Source organism: Prionailurus viverrinus, chromosome A1, assembly GCF_022837055.1.
Source record: "Prionailurus viverrinus isolate Anna chromosome A1, UM_Priviv_1.0, whole genome shotgun sequence".
Classification (NCBI taxonomy): domain Eukaryota; kingdom Metazoa; phylum Chordata; class Mammalia; order Carnivora; family Felidae; genus Prionailurus; species Prionailurus viverrinus.
In genome coordinates this window covers 123767292-123785281 of record NC_062561.1, presented here as the reverse complement: position 1 = coordinate 123785281, position 17990 = coordinate 123767292, and the positions used below count along the sequence as shown (strand labels likewise).

The 17990-nt window shown below is 39.3% G+C and overlaps 2 protein-coding genes across 2 annotated transcripts; both read right to left on the bottom strand.

Annotated features, from left to right (window-relative positions):
- Nucleotides 1-6803: 6803 nt before the first annotated feature.
- Nucleotides 6804-7025, bottom strand: LOC125174836 (ATP synthase subunit f, mitochondrial-like). Its single transcript, XM_047874709.1, has one exon. It carries the CDS (start codon nt 7023-7025, stop codon nt 6804-6806), a length of 222 nt encoding a protein of 73 aa, XP_047730665.1.
- Nucleotides 7026-11190: 4165 nt separating this feature from the next.
- SCGB3A2 (secretoglobin family 3A member 2) lies at nt 11191-14810 on the bottom strand. The gene is made up of 3 exons (XM_047871077.1): nt 14756-14810; nt 11675-11877; nt 11191-11315 (listed from the first exon to the last, which is right to left on the bottom strand). Exons 1-3 carry the CDS (start codon nt 14808-14810, stop codon nt 11292-11294), a joined length of 282 nt encoding a protein of 93 aa, XP_047727033.1. The 3' UTR covers nt 11191-11291.
- Between the last annotated feature and the right edge of the window lie 3180 nt (nt 14811-17990).

Here is a 17990-nt window from a genome sequence, read left to right as displayed (position 1 = left end):
CCGGCCAACTCCATCTTGTTCTGTGTCCTTCACCTTGACCACACCTCCTCCCCTTGAGTAACCCCCCCCCCCCACCTGCCTAACAGGACTCGGACCCTTCCCCAGCCAATCGGCTGAGGCCATAGCCATTACCTCACCAACTGCCCCTAGGCCCCAATAAAACCTTTGTCCTTTTGAAACTTGCTCTCTCTCTGGTATCTCACCGCTGTGTCGGTGCAGGTAGGGGATTGAGCTCGAGCTAGCTCGAATAAAGGCTCTTTTGCTTTTGCATCAGACTCGGCTCCCTAGTGGTCTTTGGGGATCACGAATTCTGGGCATAACAGTTAACACATCTATCACTTACATAGTTATCATTTTTTTTTTTGGAGTGAAAATGTTTAAGATCTACTCTCTTAGCAACATGTAAGTACATGATACAGTATTGTTAACTACAGTCACTATGCTGTACATCATATCCCCAGAATTTATTGTTCTTATAACTCGAAGTGTGTACCCTTCGACAACCTTCACCTATTTCTCCCACCACCTCCCTACTCTTGGCAACCACCAATCTACTCTCTATTTCTATGAGTTCCATTTTTTTTTTAAGATTCCACATGTAAATGAGATCATACAGTACTTGTCTTTCTCTGCCTGACTTATTTCACTTAGCATAATGCTCTCAAGATTCATCCATATAGTTGCAAGTGGCAGGATTTTCTTTCTTTTAGGTTGAATAATATTCCACTGTGTGTGTATGTCTGTGTGTTACATTTCTTTATCCACTAATCCATCAAGACACTTAAATTGTTTCCATATCCAAGCTATTGTAAATAATGGCTGCAGTAAACATGGGAGTACCTATATTTCTTCAAGATAATGATTTCATTTCCTTGGGATATATACTCAAAAGTGAGATTGCCAGATGGTAGTTCTATCTGTAATTTTTTGAGGAACCTCCATACTGTTTTCCACAGTGGCTTTACCAGTTTACATTCACACCAGCAGTGAACAAGTGTTCCCTTTTCTCCACATCCTTGTCAGTCCTTGTTATCTCTTATCTTTTGATAATAGCCATTCTAACAGGTGTGAGGTAATATTGTGATTTTGATTTTCATTTCCTTGATAAATAGTGATGTTGAGTACCTTTTCATATAGGTTGGACATTATGTATCTTCTTTAGAAAAATGTCTATTCAGGTCCTTTGCCCACTTTTGAATCAAATTACTTGTTTCATTTTTGCTATTGAGCTGTAGGAGTTCCTTATGTATTTTGGATATCAACCCCTTATCAGATACAGAATTTGCAAATGTTTTCTCCCATTTCACAATTTGCCTTTTTATTTTATTGATCATTTGGAGACTGTTAACTTCAAGTATCACATCCTCTTAAGCTAAATTACCCAAGATTTCTATTATAGTCATCATCTGACATGCAGACTGCTTTTCCACAACAAATGTGACCCAGAAATCCCTTTTCAGATTCTGGGTACTTACTTTGTGCCTTGGAAATATATTTCTTGTAGCTACAATAATCAGTTTACTGCCTTTTTTTTTTTTTTTTTTTTTTTTTTTTTTTGAGAGGCATGTCCTATCAGAGTTTCTTTGTCTTTATACTCACTCATTTGGTATACAGTTTGAAATCACTCTTCCATACTGGTAAAGAACAAAACAAAAATGAAACAGATGCCAAGTCAGTCTCAGATTGGATGCACTGCTGAGAAATACTTGTCCCAGATCTCCAGCAAAACACAGAGATTTTGAAAATTTCTCTATTTGCTTTACATTGTATGCTTGCTCCCTCTACCTTGTTACCTTCTTTTCCTACTCTCCAATAAGACCCCTCTCTGTGGCCAGAAAGCACCCTGTTTTTGAGGATCAAGAATCTCTTGCATCTGTATAATATTTTTCCTTTATGTTCTCTTCATATATTTTTCTCACTGGGAACTCATATGCACAATACAATTGAAGTAAGATGGTCAGGCATTATTTCCTTCATATGACAAGCGAGGAAACTGAGGCTGGGGGAGGTTAGTCGACATTACACCTCAGATAGGATTGCTGGTAAAGGATGAGTGGAAACTCCAGCCAGGTTTGGCTAACCTGCAACACAGTGCTCCCTGTGACACCCTGATGGCACAATCCACAGTATCACTAACTCCATCCTCAATTCCAGGGTACCTACCATGACATCACTGCTTGAGGGAATTTACACCTTGCACTGTACAGAAGCGCTAAGCAGAGTAAGTACTTCTATTAAAATATAACTTTAATCCTATAAATTCCTTCTACTTTCCGACTTTCCATCTCATTCTGAGCAAAAGCGATATTTTTAAATTTCCTGAAAATGGTGCATCAGTTCTCACCGGAGCCACCTGCTTCTCACCTCTTCTCCTACTACTCATCCCACCACTCCACCCACTTGGGATCCTTCCCTTCCTTAAACACTACAGGCATATACTTCCCGCACAACCTTGCAATTACTCTTCCTTCTGCCTAAAGTACCCTTCCCAAGACAGCCACATGGCATGCCCATGCACTTCTTGAAGTATTTTTTCTCAGAGATCACCTTCCCAGTGAGACCTTTTTGAGCACTTGACTTAAAATCAACTTTAAAAGTCACCCTTTGACCCACCATTTCTTATCAGCTTTGGCTGCTACATTTTTCTTCTCCACCTCACTCTCTTTTAACAGTGTTAAAACACTTTTCTATGTTTTGTTATTTTTTCTCTCTAGCCCCAATAGAGTGTAAGCTCTGTAAGGCAGGAATTTTGCCTCTTTTGCTCAATGTTCCTGACACAATAGTGAGCAGTTAGAACAGTGTCTGGCAGACAGAAGCTGATCAATAAATATTTGCTGAGTTCTGTATTAAGTAAAAAAAAAAAAAATGAGAAAAGAGAACATCTACCTAAGAACAAAATAAGGATGCAAAATTGAGCGTCTCATGGTTTTGGATTTCAAGTAGCTCACAATCTTGATATAGAAGATACAAGCACATAATTAACAAACCACATTCAGCATGGCATGATATAAAGGAGGCACAGACATGGCAGCATGAGAACCAGGACAAAGAGCCTGCTTGCTCCCTTGAGAGATGTGGCAAGACTTTTCAGAGGTAGCGATATTTGAGCTATATCTTGATAGATGAGGAAGGATTTGGACACATGGAGAAGGAGGAGGAAGGGCAGAGTGGACACTTTAAATCAATGCTCAGACTGTAATAATGCCTGTCATTCAAGGATGGCCCCTCAAAAGCTACCTAACATGGCAAAGAAACAGATATCATTGGGACATTTCCCATGCTTGGTCCTTCATCTGTGTTACCTCACTTAATCCTCACATCAAGTACAAAAGTCAGACATTATTACTCCCCTTTTAAAATAATGCACTCAAGGAGTGTCTGGGTGGCTCAGTTGGTTGAGTGATCAACTCTTGATTTCCGCTCGGGTCATGATCTGAGGATCGTGGGACCGAGCCCTACATCGGGCTCCATATGAGAATCTCCTGCTTGATATTCTCTCTCTCTCTCTCTCTCTCTCTCTAAAACATAACATATAAAATTTAAAAACATAATAATAAAATAAAATAATGCATTTGAGAACCTGGAAATTTATAGAACCCATTTAAACCACTCAGATTATTAATGCTGCAGTGTTTAAGAGAGAAGGAAACTGTCTAATATGGATTGACAAAATGTTTTCTTCAAAATTCCACTTCAAAAATTATTAAAGTAGCATATGCTCACACCAATGGGAAAAATGAAGGGGACAGTAGAAAAATATATATATTTTTAAAAGCTAACCATCTCCCACTCTAACACCATTATCCCTAAACCAGCCCTCCCAGCAACTAATATTGACTCCATTCTTCCTGTCCATTCAAACTTATCCAAATATAGATATAAATGTGTAGGGAAATCAGGGTGTGCACTTTACTCAGTAGTTTGCCTTTCTTATTAATGATATCTCATGGTATTTACTTTAGGTAAATAATACAAATCTTTAAGAATCTATTGAGGTGTGCCTGGCTGGCTCGGTTGGTGAAGCAGATGACTCTTGACCTCAGGGTTGTGAGTTGAAGCCCTATGTTGGGTGTAGGGACTACTTAAAAATAAAATCTTTAAAAAAATTCTATTTGAAAGCTCATAATTTAAGATATCATAATTTCCCCATTGTTGGGGCATTCATAATTCATATTGCTTCTATTTTGGGGGGGTGTTTTTTAGAGGCTGCTGCAATAAACATCCTTATACATATAACCTTGTGCACCAATGTATTTATTTCTTCATAAAAGATTTACAAAAACTGAATGGCTAGATCAAAGGACATTTTTCAAATTTTTAAATATTGTAATAGATACTGTCATAACACCATCAAAATGTAGTAATTCTCTTACTGACCCAAACTGACACTATTGACAAAAATTAGTTTAGGTCTATAGCTCACAGTATATAAATAACTCCTCACAACTTTATTGGGATACAATTGATATATAATTACTCCACATTTTGAAAATATACAACTTGAAGTTTTGGCATATGTATATACCCACAAAACCATCCCTACAATCAAGGTAATGAACACACCTGTTAGCCCCAAAAGTTTTCTCTTGTCACTTATAATAATTCATTCTTCCCTCTCATCATCCCTATTCTATCCACAGTCAGCTAATGATTTGCTTTTTGACACTACAGATTAGTTTGAATTTTCTAGAATTATGAGATAGACTTTGAAGTACTTATTTGACAACCCTGTCTCATACACTGAGGACAATACTTGGCAGTCTCATATTCTTCATTGGCTTATGTGGGTGCTAAGCTAACTTGCATGAGCCAAATTTACTGATATACCTCTAAGTCCAGGCAAAGTGGGAAGGAAATAAGGGAGATCTCTGGATTTTCATAACATCAGTACCTTCTTCTTACCAATGTGGATGAAGAATGTAGTGTTAGAACTTCAAGTTAGACTGATACTAGAAATCTAACTTGAGAGTAATAATGTCTCCTACCCTTTGTTTAAAATTCTATTATTCTTTAAAAATTCTATTTTTTCCTTTACTGTTCTTATCATAATTTATAATTATTTATTTACCATTTTTTACTTGCAAATTTTCTGTGTCTTTCTTTACACTGCAAAAATCTCTGGGGGTGTGGGTCATGTTTATTTTGTTTATCACAGAATGCTCAACTTCTAGCAAAGATACTGCAATCAATATTTAATTATCATTTGTTGAATTAAAGAAATATATATACATAGAACACAATGGCCAGTAACTATGCCTATGATTATTATTCATATTAGTCACATTAGGCATTATCATCATCTGTTCAGGAAACAAATTCTTATTTGATAAGATACACAATGAGCTAGTAGCAGAGCAAAGGGAAAAAAAAATGCATTAAAAAAAATGCTCAAAATGAAGCCAGAAGAGCACAGAATGAAGGACCATCAGGTTATTTTTGTCTATTTGTTTCTCCTGGTGAAAATTTTAATACAATCGAAGCTGCTGAAATTTCTTATTATATATCTTGAGCATATACGTACAAAAAAAAAAAAAAAAACAAACTTCCTTGGTGTTGCTGACAACCTATGAGCGCCCCCTGCTGTTTTTAACTTGCTTAAAACCTGAGAGCTTTTCAACTGGGTCCTTTCTAAAATTATAAATACATACATACATACATACATACATACATACACACACACACATACATACATACATAAAATTTTTAAAAATGCAGCAAATAAATTTTACTGACTTATATGTTTGTATGAGCTAACTTAAATATGAAGTCCAGAAAAAAATATGATTTTGCACCTCCTGACCCTCCAAAACATGGTAAAACAGAATGCATTGCTTTCTCAAGTAGAATGAGTATACCCTAGCCATTGTCTTGGGCCTCTAATCTCATCTTTGGGAATGGAACTTCTCTAGACTCAATCACTTCAGATCCCCACTACTGTTTCCAATGAAAATTTGTTACTAGCTTTCAAAATTTTAAACATCGTATAATTCTTGGCACTGCACTTCCAGTTCCAAGACTTTTGTGAAGCGATACAGACATGAATGCAAATAAATGGGCGTTTACCATACTACTCATTATAATAATAAATATTACTAAAAATAATTTAAATATTTGCATAAATCAAAATTTAAGTAAAGTATGATTCATTTATATGTGCTTTTTATTTCTTTATTTTTAATTTATTTTCCATGCACTAATCATGTTTTATTGAGGTTTTTTTCTTTTAAATTTTTTAATGTTTATTTTTGAGAGAGAGAGAGAGAGAGAGAGAGAGAGAGAGAGAGAGAAACAGTCTGAGTGGGGGAGGGGCAGAAAGAGAGGGAGATACAGAATTGGAAGCAGGTTCCAGGCTCTGAGCTATCAGCACAGAGCCCCCTGCAGGGCTCAAACTCACCAACTTGGATATCATGACCTGACCTGAAGTCAGATGCTTAACCGACTCAGCCACCCAGGTATCCCTAGTGGGTGTTCATTCTCAATTAAAGGATTCAGGGGGTTGTGCACCTGAATGGCTCACTCAGTTGAGTGTCTGATTTCGGCTCAGGTCAAGATCTCATGCATGGTTCCTGGGTTCAAGTCCCACATTGGGCTCTGTGCTGACAGCTCAGATCCTGGAGTCTGCTTCATATTCTGTGTCTCCCTCTCTCTCTGCCCCTCCTCTGCTTGTGCTCTGTCTCTCTGTATCTCAAAGATAAATAAACGTTAAAAAAAAACTTTTTTAATTAAAAAAAAAAAGGATTCAGGGGTGTGAGGCAAAGGTCCTGGTCAGGAATACAGAATGCATCCTCCACACTGGGCCCTCTTCAGTGGTACTTGTGTAGCCACTTGGGTTTGAGTTCCTTGTATGAAAGAAAGTAGTTGAAAAGCACATATGCTGTCAGCACCATAGAAATCCCAGGGATTCCTTCCTTTGAAACATTCCAGCCATGCCTTAGGAAGAAATCCCCCAACAGTATCCAGCTTGGCAGCTCTCCTAGTTTGACATCCATCAACTTCTCCTTCACTGGTATGACGGACACCATCATGGAGTCCTGGGTGTCCATATATACTTATTTTTAAAAGTGCAGAAAACGTCTTGAAAAATCACATAAAGTTGTTAGTGGTTTCCTCTAATTTGGGAGATTTATGGACTAAAGGAATGAAAGTTACAGGTATACATATAATTATTTACATACATATAATTATTTACATAATTATATGATTATAGTTATATGTAATTTATATTAAATTTTATATAATATCTATTTCCACATTGTCTTCCCAATGTTTTTAATTATACTTTTTTATTTTGACATTGGTACATACAAGAAACAAAACATTTCCATGACCACAAGGATCTCTCATAGCCCTTATATATCACACACACTTCCCTCTTACTCCTACCCACTCCTAACCCCTAGAAATCTCTTATCAATTTGTATAATTCTGTCATTTTGAGAATGCTATGTAAATGGAATTATACAGTATTTCAGTTTTTGGGTTGGCTTTTATTCACTTAGCATAATTCTCTAAAGATTCTTCCAGCTTGTGTAGATCAATTGTCTATTCTTTTTTATAGTACTCCATCCTATAGATGTATAACAGTTGGTTTAACCATTCATCCACTTAAGGACAATGGGGTTATTTGCAGGTTTGGGTTACTACAAATAAAACTTCTATGAATGTTTGTAATAAGTTCTTGCATAAACATGTTTCATTTCTCCAGATAAATGCCCAGCAGTACAATTAGTGAGTCATATGGTGGATGTATGTTTAGTTTTTCAAGAAACTGTCAAATGATTTTCCCAGAGTAAGTTATACTATTTTGCATTCACACCAGCAATTATGAGTGATCCAATTTTTCTACAACCTCATCAGCATTTGGTGTTGTTACATTCATAGTAAGTTTATCAACAATTTCTGCCATAATGTTTATCATCAGTTTCTGCCTAGTTTCTCATGGTCTGTCCTTGGATTCCTTATTAATTCAATCCTCTTTTTGACAGACTCCCAGAAAAACCTCCACTCCCCAAAGATTGCCATATTAAATCTATTACTCAGTTTTCTCTATTTAGCAGATTGAATGAAAGCATAGAGAGTCATCCTTCTCAAATATGCCATATGCACCAAGCTTGGAATGAGAGCAATGAATAGCTTAATAATATGAATGATGCAAGAGAACAAAAGGGTCACCCCAACCAGATAAAATCTAACAGAAAATCTACCCATTCAATAAACCAAGCCCAACACAGACTATATTCAGGCTCTGTGCTATGTGCTAAGGATTATCAACATAAATAAGTTTGAGTTCCCCTCCATTTGACTTCAGAATCTAGAAAGGACACTTAGAAATAAGTCTGAAAATAAGACTGTTGAAATATGTGTTATGAATATATCCGCTGGTTTAGAATAGCATCTGATGTTTTTTTCAATCAGCAATGAAACACTATCAAAAAGTCTGAAGCAGTGGTGGGGGGGGGGAGAGGAAAGAAACCACCTTTTCTGCTGTGTGGCTAATGGACTGGAAGGGATCAGCTCTGGGAATACAGAGGACATTTGGGAGACTAACACAGCAGTATGGTGAGAAACGACAAGGTTTGGGGAAAATAAGTAACAGGAACAATAATGAAAAATGTATGTACAGACGTAGAAAAGTTTTATAATAAACAGAACTTTCTTAGAGATTAGAAAGTAAGGCTGAGAAAAAGGCATACTGACAATGATTCTCAACTTTCTGACTTAGGCAATCAGGAAAATAGTTGTACTATATACTGAGACAGGAAATTAGAATATGGTAGCATGTTTTGAGAGATAATGAGTTCAGGTGGAAGTGAATTCAGGTGAACATAAAAAAGGACTTCTACTGGAAGTGTCTAATAGGTAACAATCTCTTTTCCTCAAAAGAGAGATATGGAATATAGCTATAGATTTTAGAGCTCCTAACATGGAAATTATATTGGCAGCTGTGGGAATGCATGAGACTCTGAATGAAAGCCATACACAAAGTGAAAAGAGAAGAGGAATAAATATTCAGAGGAATCAGGATAATAATGGCCATTTAAAGAAACTGAAAATAATGGGCAGAGAGTAAGAAGAACACTAGTGGTGGAAGGAAAGATAATCCAACAGAGCAGAAAATTTCAAGTAGAATGAAGTATCTCAGGTGGCAGCTACTCTGAAGTGGCCAAGTAATGTGGTAAATGACATTATGTTTCCTAATGAGTCAAGCATAGTCATGTGACTTGGTGTGGCCAATGAAACAGGACTATAAGTGATGTACATCACTTTCATGGGAAAGTTTTAAAAGTTAGCCTATGATTCACTGAGTTCTCTTCTTGCATATGACATGATGATCAGAAATGCTCAAGATAAAGACTATTCCACCAGTTCCTGGTCACAGAATTCACACAACATGAAGAGAACTCTAAGCAACTCAAGATGATCAAACAGTGTGAGAACAAATTAAAATGTTGTGGATATAAGCCTCTGAAATTTGGGATTATCTATTATTGTAGGTGAGCAATCTAGTCTATTCTTACAGACTTAGGTGAAACAAAAAAAGGAAAACAGAAAGTTTCACAAAGTGCAACTATTTTAGTTGAAAAACAAACACGGGGCTCAAAAAATAGCAGGAAATCAAGATAATTTTCATAGAGATGTCAGTTAACATTATGTTAATCAAGAACCAACCAGAAAACATAAATGACTTTAACATTTGGAACAGAGGGGCGATAATGCACAGAATTGATTCAATAGATGATAGAAGATCTAAACAGTCAAAGAGGTGATGGTGAGGCAACCTGGAATGGATAAAGCAGGAAGCCATTACCAACTTCAGCTGAAGAGCAAAAAAAAAGAGGTGGTATAACCACTGCCACTGGAGTCGCCTGGCAAAGGCTGGAACCAATGCAGACCTATCCAGCAGAACATGGAGTTTCAGATGTGATATTTCTGGGGACTTCTCCCAAGTAGAAGGGTGAGGAGGCTATACTCAGGCTTTTCCCACTTCCCACCTCCTATGTCCTGCCTGAACCCCCCAGGGTCAGAATGCAGCTCAAAGGTCAGCTGACCTGGAAACCCGGGAACCGAGACAGGGAACCTGTAGGGGTTAGCATCACAGAGCCAAGCAGGGGAAGGGTGGGGAATGGATCTGAGGAAAAATAGTCCCAAGAATGGCACAACCTCAGGTCTGAAGGAAGAACAGAGCAGACATTCTTAATGGGAAGAAAGACATTACTGATTTTTCATTAAGGCATAAAAGTGCAGCAGCAAAGAGATTTAATTATCTTCTCAGTGACAGGGCTAGAGCACATGTCACAAAAGGAGGAAGGAAGGAAGGAAGGAAGGAAGGAAGGAAGGAAGGAAGGAAGGAAGGAAGGAAGGAAGAAATATTGACGAGACAAGACATGTAAGCAAAGGCCAGGTCATGAAGGGCCTGTAGGCCATGCTAAGGAGCTGGATATCCATTTTATAGGTTATTGTATATCACTATAATTATATCTTGAAAAGATAATTCTAGTATCATAATAGATGGTGGCATGGGGAAAAGGAAAGGACAGTTCAGAAACTAGTTGCCAAAGGATGATGCAGTGAAGGCCTAACTTGGTGGCAGGGTCTGTAAGACCTATGGAGTGGCCATAGTATAGCCACAAACTTAAGAGAAACTCCCACTCTGGTGATGTAGACTCTAAACCAGTGAAAGACCGTAGGCTTGTCAGACAATACTTTGAACACTCTTTTCATTTTATATTTAAAAATATATTTAGCCTGGGTGGCTCAGTTGGTTGAATATTTGACTCCTGATATCAACTCAGGTCATGATTTCACGTTTTGTGAGATCAAGCCCCATGATTCTCTCTCTCCTTCTCTCTCTGCCCCTTCCATGCTCATGCTTGCACTCTCTCTCTCTCTCCCCCTCCCCCAAAATAAATAAATAAGCGTTATTTAAAAAGCTTCTTTAGAAACAAGGGCATAGGAACTTGAGGTGTCTGGAAACATCGTCGAAGAGCAGTTGAAGAAAATGAAAATGTTTAATTTAGACTCAAGCAAGAGGGGAAGACATGATTATGTCTTCCTGAAAATGTAGGTTCTCTTGATAACAACAAGCTCTCTGGAGTTTATGACCCAAAAAATTATCTACTTAGGCCCTTCTGAATAGACAGACTCCAGAAATAAACATAGGACACAATGAAATTTATTCATTGCTTTATTCATTGTTTTCAGGGGTCACCACATCTTAGGCCGGAATGAGTTCCAGCCCGCAAGAAGGGGAGTACCTTCCCCTTCTCCTCCATCAGAGCTTAGTGCTGCCATCACACCAAATGCGACAGGGCCTCCTGAAAGGCAGAAGGACGAGAATAAAAATAAAGCAGCTTACATGTACTTAGCATGTTTCCAAAAATAGGCATCAACCTATTTAACCACCATTTTGCTGATGTGGAAGTGGAAGCTCAGAGTGGTTAAGTTTCAACAAAGAATCCCTAAGCTGAGAAATATAAAGTCACAACCAGAACACAGGTCTCTTTCATTCAAAAATTCCTTCTAGAAAAGTAGATGTTGCACCTTCCCTGAGATGCCTGGACATGCAAACTTTATATGAGTATAGTCAGTAAAAGGGAAATACATGTCCAGAGGTGAGAACAGAGTGGTTGGGAGAGAGGGGGGAGAGACAAATTAGCCCACAAGCTATAGTTACCAGAAGTTTCTTCACTGCCTCAGAGGCCTCTGGTCCCAGCTCATTCACACACTTTTTTAGCCCTTCTACAAGGTGCTCAACAGAAATGCCCAGAGTTTTCAGAAGAAGCTTTAACGGATCCAAAAAGGAGAGAAGGTCGTCCACAGGTAAAGGTAAGGCATTGTTGACAGCTTGTGGCAAACTGTTGGCAAGGAAAGCGGTGGCTGCAGGGCAAAAGGAAAACCACATGAAACAGGCACATCTGATTCTTATCTGTTACTGCACTACCTTCCACTGTGTCCATCAATGGCTCCATTCCAGCCCCACTTGACTTCCCATGAAAACTTTTGCCTCAGGGCTTTTGCACCTGCTGTTGTGCCTCCTTAAGCTGTTCTTTGTCCAGATAGCTACGTGTTTCTCATCAAATATTACCTCCTCAGAAAGGTAGCTAAAATAGCATCACCCATCTCTAACTTCATTTTTTCTTACCATGACCTAAAATAGTAAATATTTGTTTATTTATTTATTGCCTTCATCCTCTTACTAGTATGTAGGCTCCATGAGAACAAGGAGTATATGTTTTATTTACTTGTCTAAAACAGACCCTGGCATGTAGTAAGCACTCAGTAGATACTGGTGGTTGACTGAATAGGTATATACTTTGCATGTGGCTATCTCCACAGCCCATGGCTTTGAGGCCAAAGAGTAGATTCCATAATGAATCTTTACTTGGGGATATGCATGTCCAGGGAGTCCAGGGAGTTTCAACTTCAACTTCCAACTAATTCAACTTCACACTGCAAATATAACTGAACTCCAACTCTTTAAGAGTTAGTGCAGATGCATAGTTGAAAAAAACAACGCTATTCCACTCAGAGAACTTACACAGTCTAGTGGACAATAAAGATCTGTGTATGCCACAGTGAGGCATGTGCTGTGCTAACATTATGGTTTAAGCTCAGCGGAAACATAAGAGAAGGGATGACTAATTCTAATGTGGTAGAGTGTTGGAGCAATCTTCCCAGAGAGATGTTGTTGGAGTCATGTCTTTAAGCAAATTCCAGGATCATAAGGTAAAGAAGGGGAGGTGCATTATAAAAAGGAACAAAATTAACAAAAGCACTGAAATGTTAAAATGAAAGTGCATACACACGCTGGTGAGCCTTTCAGAAGTGGCTGGAGTGCAGACTTCTAGTGAGGCATGCTGAGGTGGGGAAAGGAAGTAAGGCTGCAAAACTCAGGTGAGGTCAGATTTTTCAGAGCTTTGAATGCCATACTAATGAGTTTGAGACTTTTTTTCCCCAAGGGTAATGGGGAGGTAACAAGGCTCCTTTATGGAACAATTGCATTTTTTATCTTTGGCTTTAGAAAGATAACTCTCACATAGGAATGCCTGGATGGCTCAGTCAGTTAAGCGTGCAACTCTTAGTGTTGGGTTCAGGTCACGATCTCACAGTTTGTGAGTTCAAGTCCCGTGTCGGACTCTGAGCTGACAGTGCAGAGCCTGCTTAGGATTCTCTCTGTCTTCCTCTCTCTGCCCCATCCCCTGCTTGCATGCACTCTCTCTCTCTCTCTCAAAGTAAATAAATAAAAACTTAAAAAAAAAAAAAAGCTACCTTTCACATAGAAGATGAATAAGAAGGAAAATGTAGAGAATGAGAATATATACAATATATATTTTTACAAAACACATGGTGCAGATATGTAAACCCACATATGCATGAGCACACATATAAGAAAAAAGACCCTGCCCTAGTTCATTTTCCTTAGGAGTCCTTTTCATTTCCCCATTCAAATCATACAAGAGGAGCCTACGCATCTACTTCTCTTCATCTGCTATTTTCCTTCCAAAATTCTCCCCGGGAGGAGGAATATTTATTTCCTCCAACCACCTTTCAATTGCCACCTCTTTCTGTAGATATTTGACACTAGTCACTGAAGACAAACAAAGTAGCCAAGACTGGTTAAGTTACAAATTGATCCAAAATTTCAGTAAAAAGTACAAGCCAAAGTTGCCAATGTGGGTATGGCAGCATCCAGTTTCTCATGATTAATCTCCCTACTTATTTTTAAGGCTTTGGTGAATGTCTTCTCTGTATATACTTATATACTTTCAGGGGAAGACCCTCAAAGCCTCCTGTTCTTTGAATGAGCAATGGTTATCACAGTGCATTTTGCAGATGTCAATATACCTCCAAAAAGAATGGATCAGTTCCCATTCTCCTCCAAGAATCCAACTTCTATACCCCACCTAGAAATTGAACTGTTGGCCTCTTAGTCCTCTCACAGAGCTGTATGTCTGTATGTCTCTGTGCATTAGTCTAGCATCGTAGTAACTTCTGTCTGGAGAAGACTTAGCTCCCCTGTCAGATTAAAAGAACCTGGTAAACAATCTTTGTGTCTGATTCATATCTATATCTTCCCATGTTTATCCAAATGCCCAACAGGTTGTAGCCATTCGGCAACCATCTGTTAAGTGTGTGAACAGATAAATGTAGAAATGTCTCAGGAGAAACAACCTGGCAAGTGACTACAGGTGACAGAAAAAAAAAAAAATGAACTCCATACAGTTTCAAAAGAAAGAAGTTACAAAGTGAGATTCTGACTCAAGATTAATGAAGATAAGAAAACTAAGGGGACAATGTTCAACAATGTTGATCTTTAGTGTGAGTTGGCTAACTTTTTTTTAAGTTTATTTATTTTGAGAGAGAGAGCATGACCAAGAGAGGAGCAGAGAGAGACAGGGAAAGAGAGACTCCCAAGCAGGCTCCCTGCTGTCAGCAAAGAGCCCAATGTGTGGCTCTATTTCTCGAACTGTGAGATCATGACCCTAGCCAAAACCAGGAGTTGGACACTTAACCAACTGAGCCACCCAGGTGCCCCTGGCTAACTTCTGTAGGATTCATTAAGGATAGTATTTTTATTGGGTTATAGCTTGGTAGGCTGGGATGGGGGTAGGGGGTTGCTGTATCTGAAATCCCTTCCAACTTTTCTATTCCATGGTTCTAAAACTCCCTCCACCATATTCCCCTGGGAGCCTAGGTTTACTAGTTATGTTCCTATTAACAGAAAAGTAGAGGAATATATGTTCAGGCTACTTACCAGAGTAACTGCAGATGCTGAGGGTCACCAGCAAAAACACAGTTACCAGCTTCATGATAGGTTTTCTGCGATATTTACTTCGAGTTTAAAAATGAATTGCAAATGGCAGTGAATGCACTGAGCTAGTGGCTCCACTCGCTGTGCAGTGTGACAGCTACTTTTTGCACATGCACATATTTATATACCACCCATGACCTAAATTTCAGTCACTACCACTTGACTCACCCCAAAGAAGAAGAGCATGAAGGTCATATTTCCTCACTAAACAAATTGGAGGTTTTTCCGCCTTTCCTCATGTTCCCATGAGAAACAAAGCCTTCACTTGAAGCATTCTCAAGGACCTCTCATAAAAGCCCTTCCTTGCCCAGAGATGCCAGCAGGAGCAGAGAGCTCTAAGAGTTCTTCTCTTGAAATAATATTGCAAAAAGGGGAAGTTTAATATTGAGATTAAATAAGGAGCGAATGTTCTGTTTTCCTCCAGCTTTCTATTCATTTAAAGTTGGCAGAGTCACATCACCTGATATGCTACCCAGCTGTGGAAGCAATCAGATGGTCCCATCAGCTGTGGTATATACAGACTCAGCTTCATTGCATTTAGTGCCATATTACTCTAGAATTTACCTCCACCCACCCCATCCCCACTCACACATCTACCATGGCAAGATCTCTTTTCTAGTATCTCACAGTTATTTTGAGAATCCCTAGGGTGTGCCTTCTTTGTGCTATCACATAGAATAATAGGCTCAGGATCTAAAAATCAAAATGCTTTTGGGCGTCTGGGTGGCTCAGTCGGTTAAGTGCCCACCTCTTGATTTTGGCTCAGGTCATGATCTCATGGTTAATGGGATTGAGGCCTGGGTTGGGCTCTGGCTAACCATGTGGGATCTACTTGGTATTTGCTCGCTTTCTCTCTCTCTCTCTCTCTCTCTCTCTCTCTCTCTTTCTCTGCCCCCCCCCCCCGCTTGCACATGCTCTCTTTCTCTCAAAATAAACTTAAAAAATGAATAAAATAAATAAAAATCAAAATGCCTTTGTAAAAACCTAGGATTCAATATTTACTCTTGGTATAATCTTGGATTAGACTTTTTAAAATCTATACTATCGGTCTCCTCACCTACGATGGGGGTGTGTGTGACCCTGAGGCAAAAAATCATTGCAAGACCTTGTCTACATAAATAACTTAGGATACCAAAACATGCATTTCAGAACCATTCTGGCAATCCAATTTCACACAATCACACAAAGGAAATACTGGGCCAGCCACAGGAGCAATCTGCTTGCAAGGCCGCACCCCTAGAATCAGGACTTGACCACGGGGCTCCAGGACATTCCTATTTGTAAGCACGAGCCCTGGAATTCCTTTAGCATCTGGCGCTTCACATGCAAGAAAGAGGGTAAGAATGAACCTTGAAGGAGAAAAACAGGAATCAGGATGCAGGTAGATGCCAGTCCCAGGTCAAACAGCACTGCTGGCCTCAGTCATCCCCACCATGAAAGAAGGACACAGAACATTTTGAGGAAGATATGCCAAGGCATAAGCCCTAATGGTGCACCAGCTAGGAGTTGGAGCTCCAATTGAGGGTGTGGTAGTGTCAGGAAAATTTAGTAAAGTTGTGCAGAGAATGTAACTGCAGCAAATCAGGATTAGTACTTAATAAGTGTCATCTGTTATTCATTCTTGTAAGGTACTGCATTGTAACTGCCATTTGTTTATTTTTCTGCTACTTTATAAACTGCGTGAAGGAGATCATGAATTACCACCATGCTAATTCTCTCCTTCGACTTCTGCTGTGTCTGTCAGAGAGTGCTTCCATTTCTCCTGGGTATTAACACCTAGCCAGGGATATCGATGTGCCAAAACCCTCAGAGGGCCAAGGCGGTGTGGTAAAGTAGAAGTGAGTTGATGCCATCAGTTACTTTTATGTTGAGGGGTGGCTGGCTGACTCAGTCAAGATCGAGAGCATGCAACTCTTGATCTTTAGTTGTGAGTTCAAACCCCACGTTGGGCATGCAGCCTACTTAAAATTAAAAAATAAATTAAATAAATATTTTTATGTTGTGGTATCTTTATGGGATACTAATCAGCGATGCCCTCATCTTCGCTTGTCATTTTCCAGGTTCCTTTCAGATCCTTTCCCTGCACATCCCCTCCTCTGCTCTGTCCTAGAGGAAGCTGAGTTCTCCAAACTGTGGTTTCCAGACTTGCTTGCCAAATGTGTCTGGTTAGGTCTAGCTTATGGAAGGCACTGGTAGAGGATTCCAAGGGAGAGAATGGGAGAACCCAGGGTATTTCTCCCTTTCTCTGCTTTAGGAAATATCTTGACCAGTGACTCCATCTTCTCTGTGGCTCCAGCTCCTTCCAGTAAGGCCCTGTGCCTGTGGTCCCACCCAAGTCAGGCTGACACACCACTGTTTCAGCTTCTATGGCATGGCCCCAGCCCTCAGTCCAAGCTCCTCATTCTCTGACTCAGTCAAGGAGACAGGAGTCAGTAGTAGCTTCAAGCATTTTATAAGATCAGGATTGTCTCACCTCCCTGCTTCTTGCTTTAACTGCACTTCTAGCACCTTGTAAATTATCTTCCAAGTTAAATTCTTCCTATTTGATCACATGGTATGGTTTTGATTTTCTGGCTGGAAGATAACTAATATAGCATTCTAAAATATTAGAGAGCTTTTGCTGAAAACAGATCTTTCAGTTTTTAAACAGTTTCTAAACAGAGGTGTTTGTCTCACAGGTATCAAGTGATTGATTCACGAAGGGCAAGACCAAGACTCCTCCAAGAGAAATAAAGCATCACACACACAAAGCTGCTTCTCCTTTCCAACCTCTAAGGCGTCTGATAGTGTCTTGAGCTTGTCTGCTGGCCCGACAGGGTGAGTTCTTCTCTAGGAAGGCCCGTGTGCTGGATTCTAATAGGCCTATCAAACAGCCTGCCAGACATGCAGTATTGGCTGAGACCTGGTAGTAGACATGGCTTGGACTAAAGGCTGGAACCTGCTCCATGCAAAACACACACACACACACACACACATTCACAAACACCCACATTCTTACACATGCAAGAACACTCATCTGTGCCTGTGCACACATACACACACAACCATCAAGTACTACTGTTTTCACTCACTCATTCAACAAACGTTTGCTGATCATCAACTGTGTGTCAGGAATTAGAACTGGAGCAGTAAACCAGACAAGCAAATTTCTCGCCTTCCTGGAAGTGACAATATGATA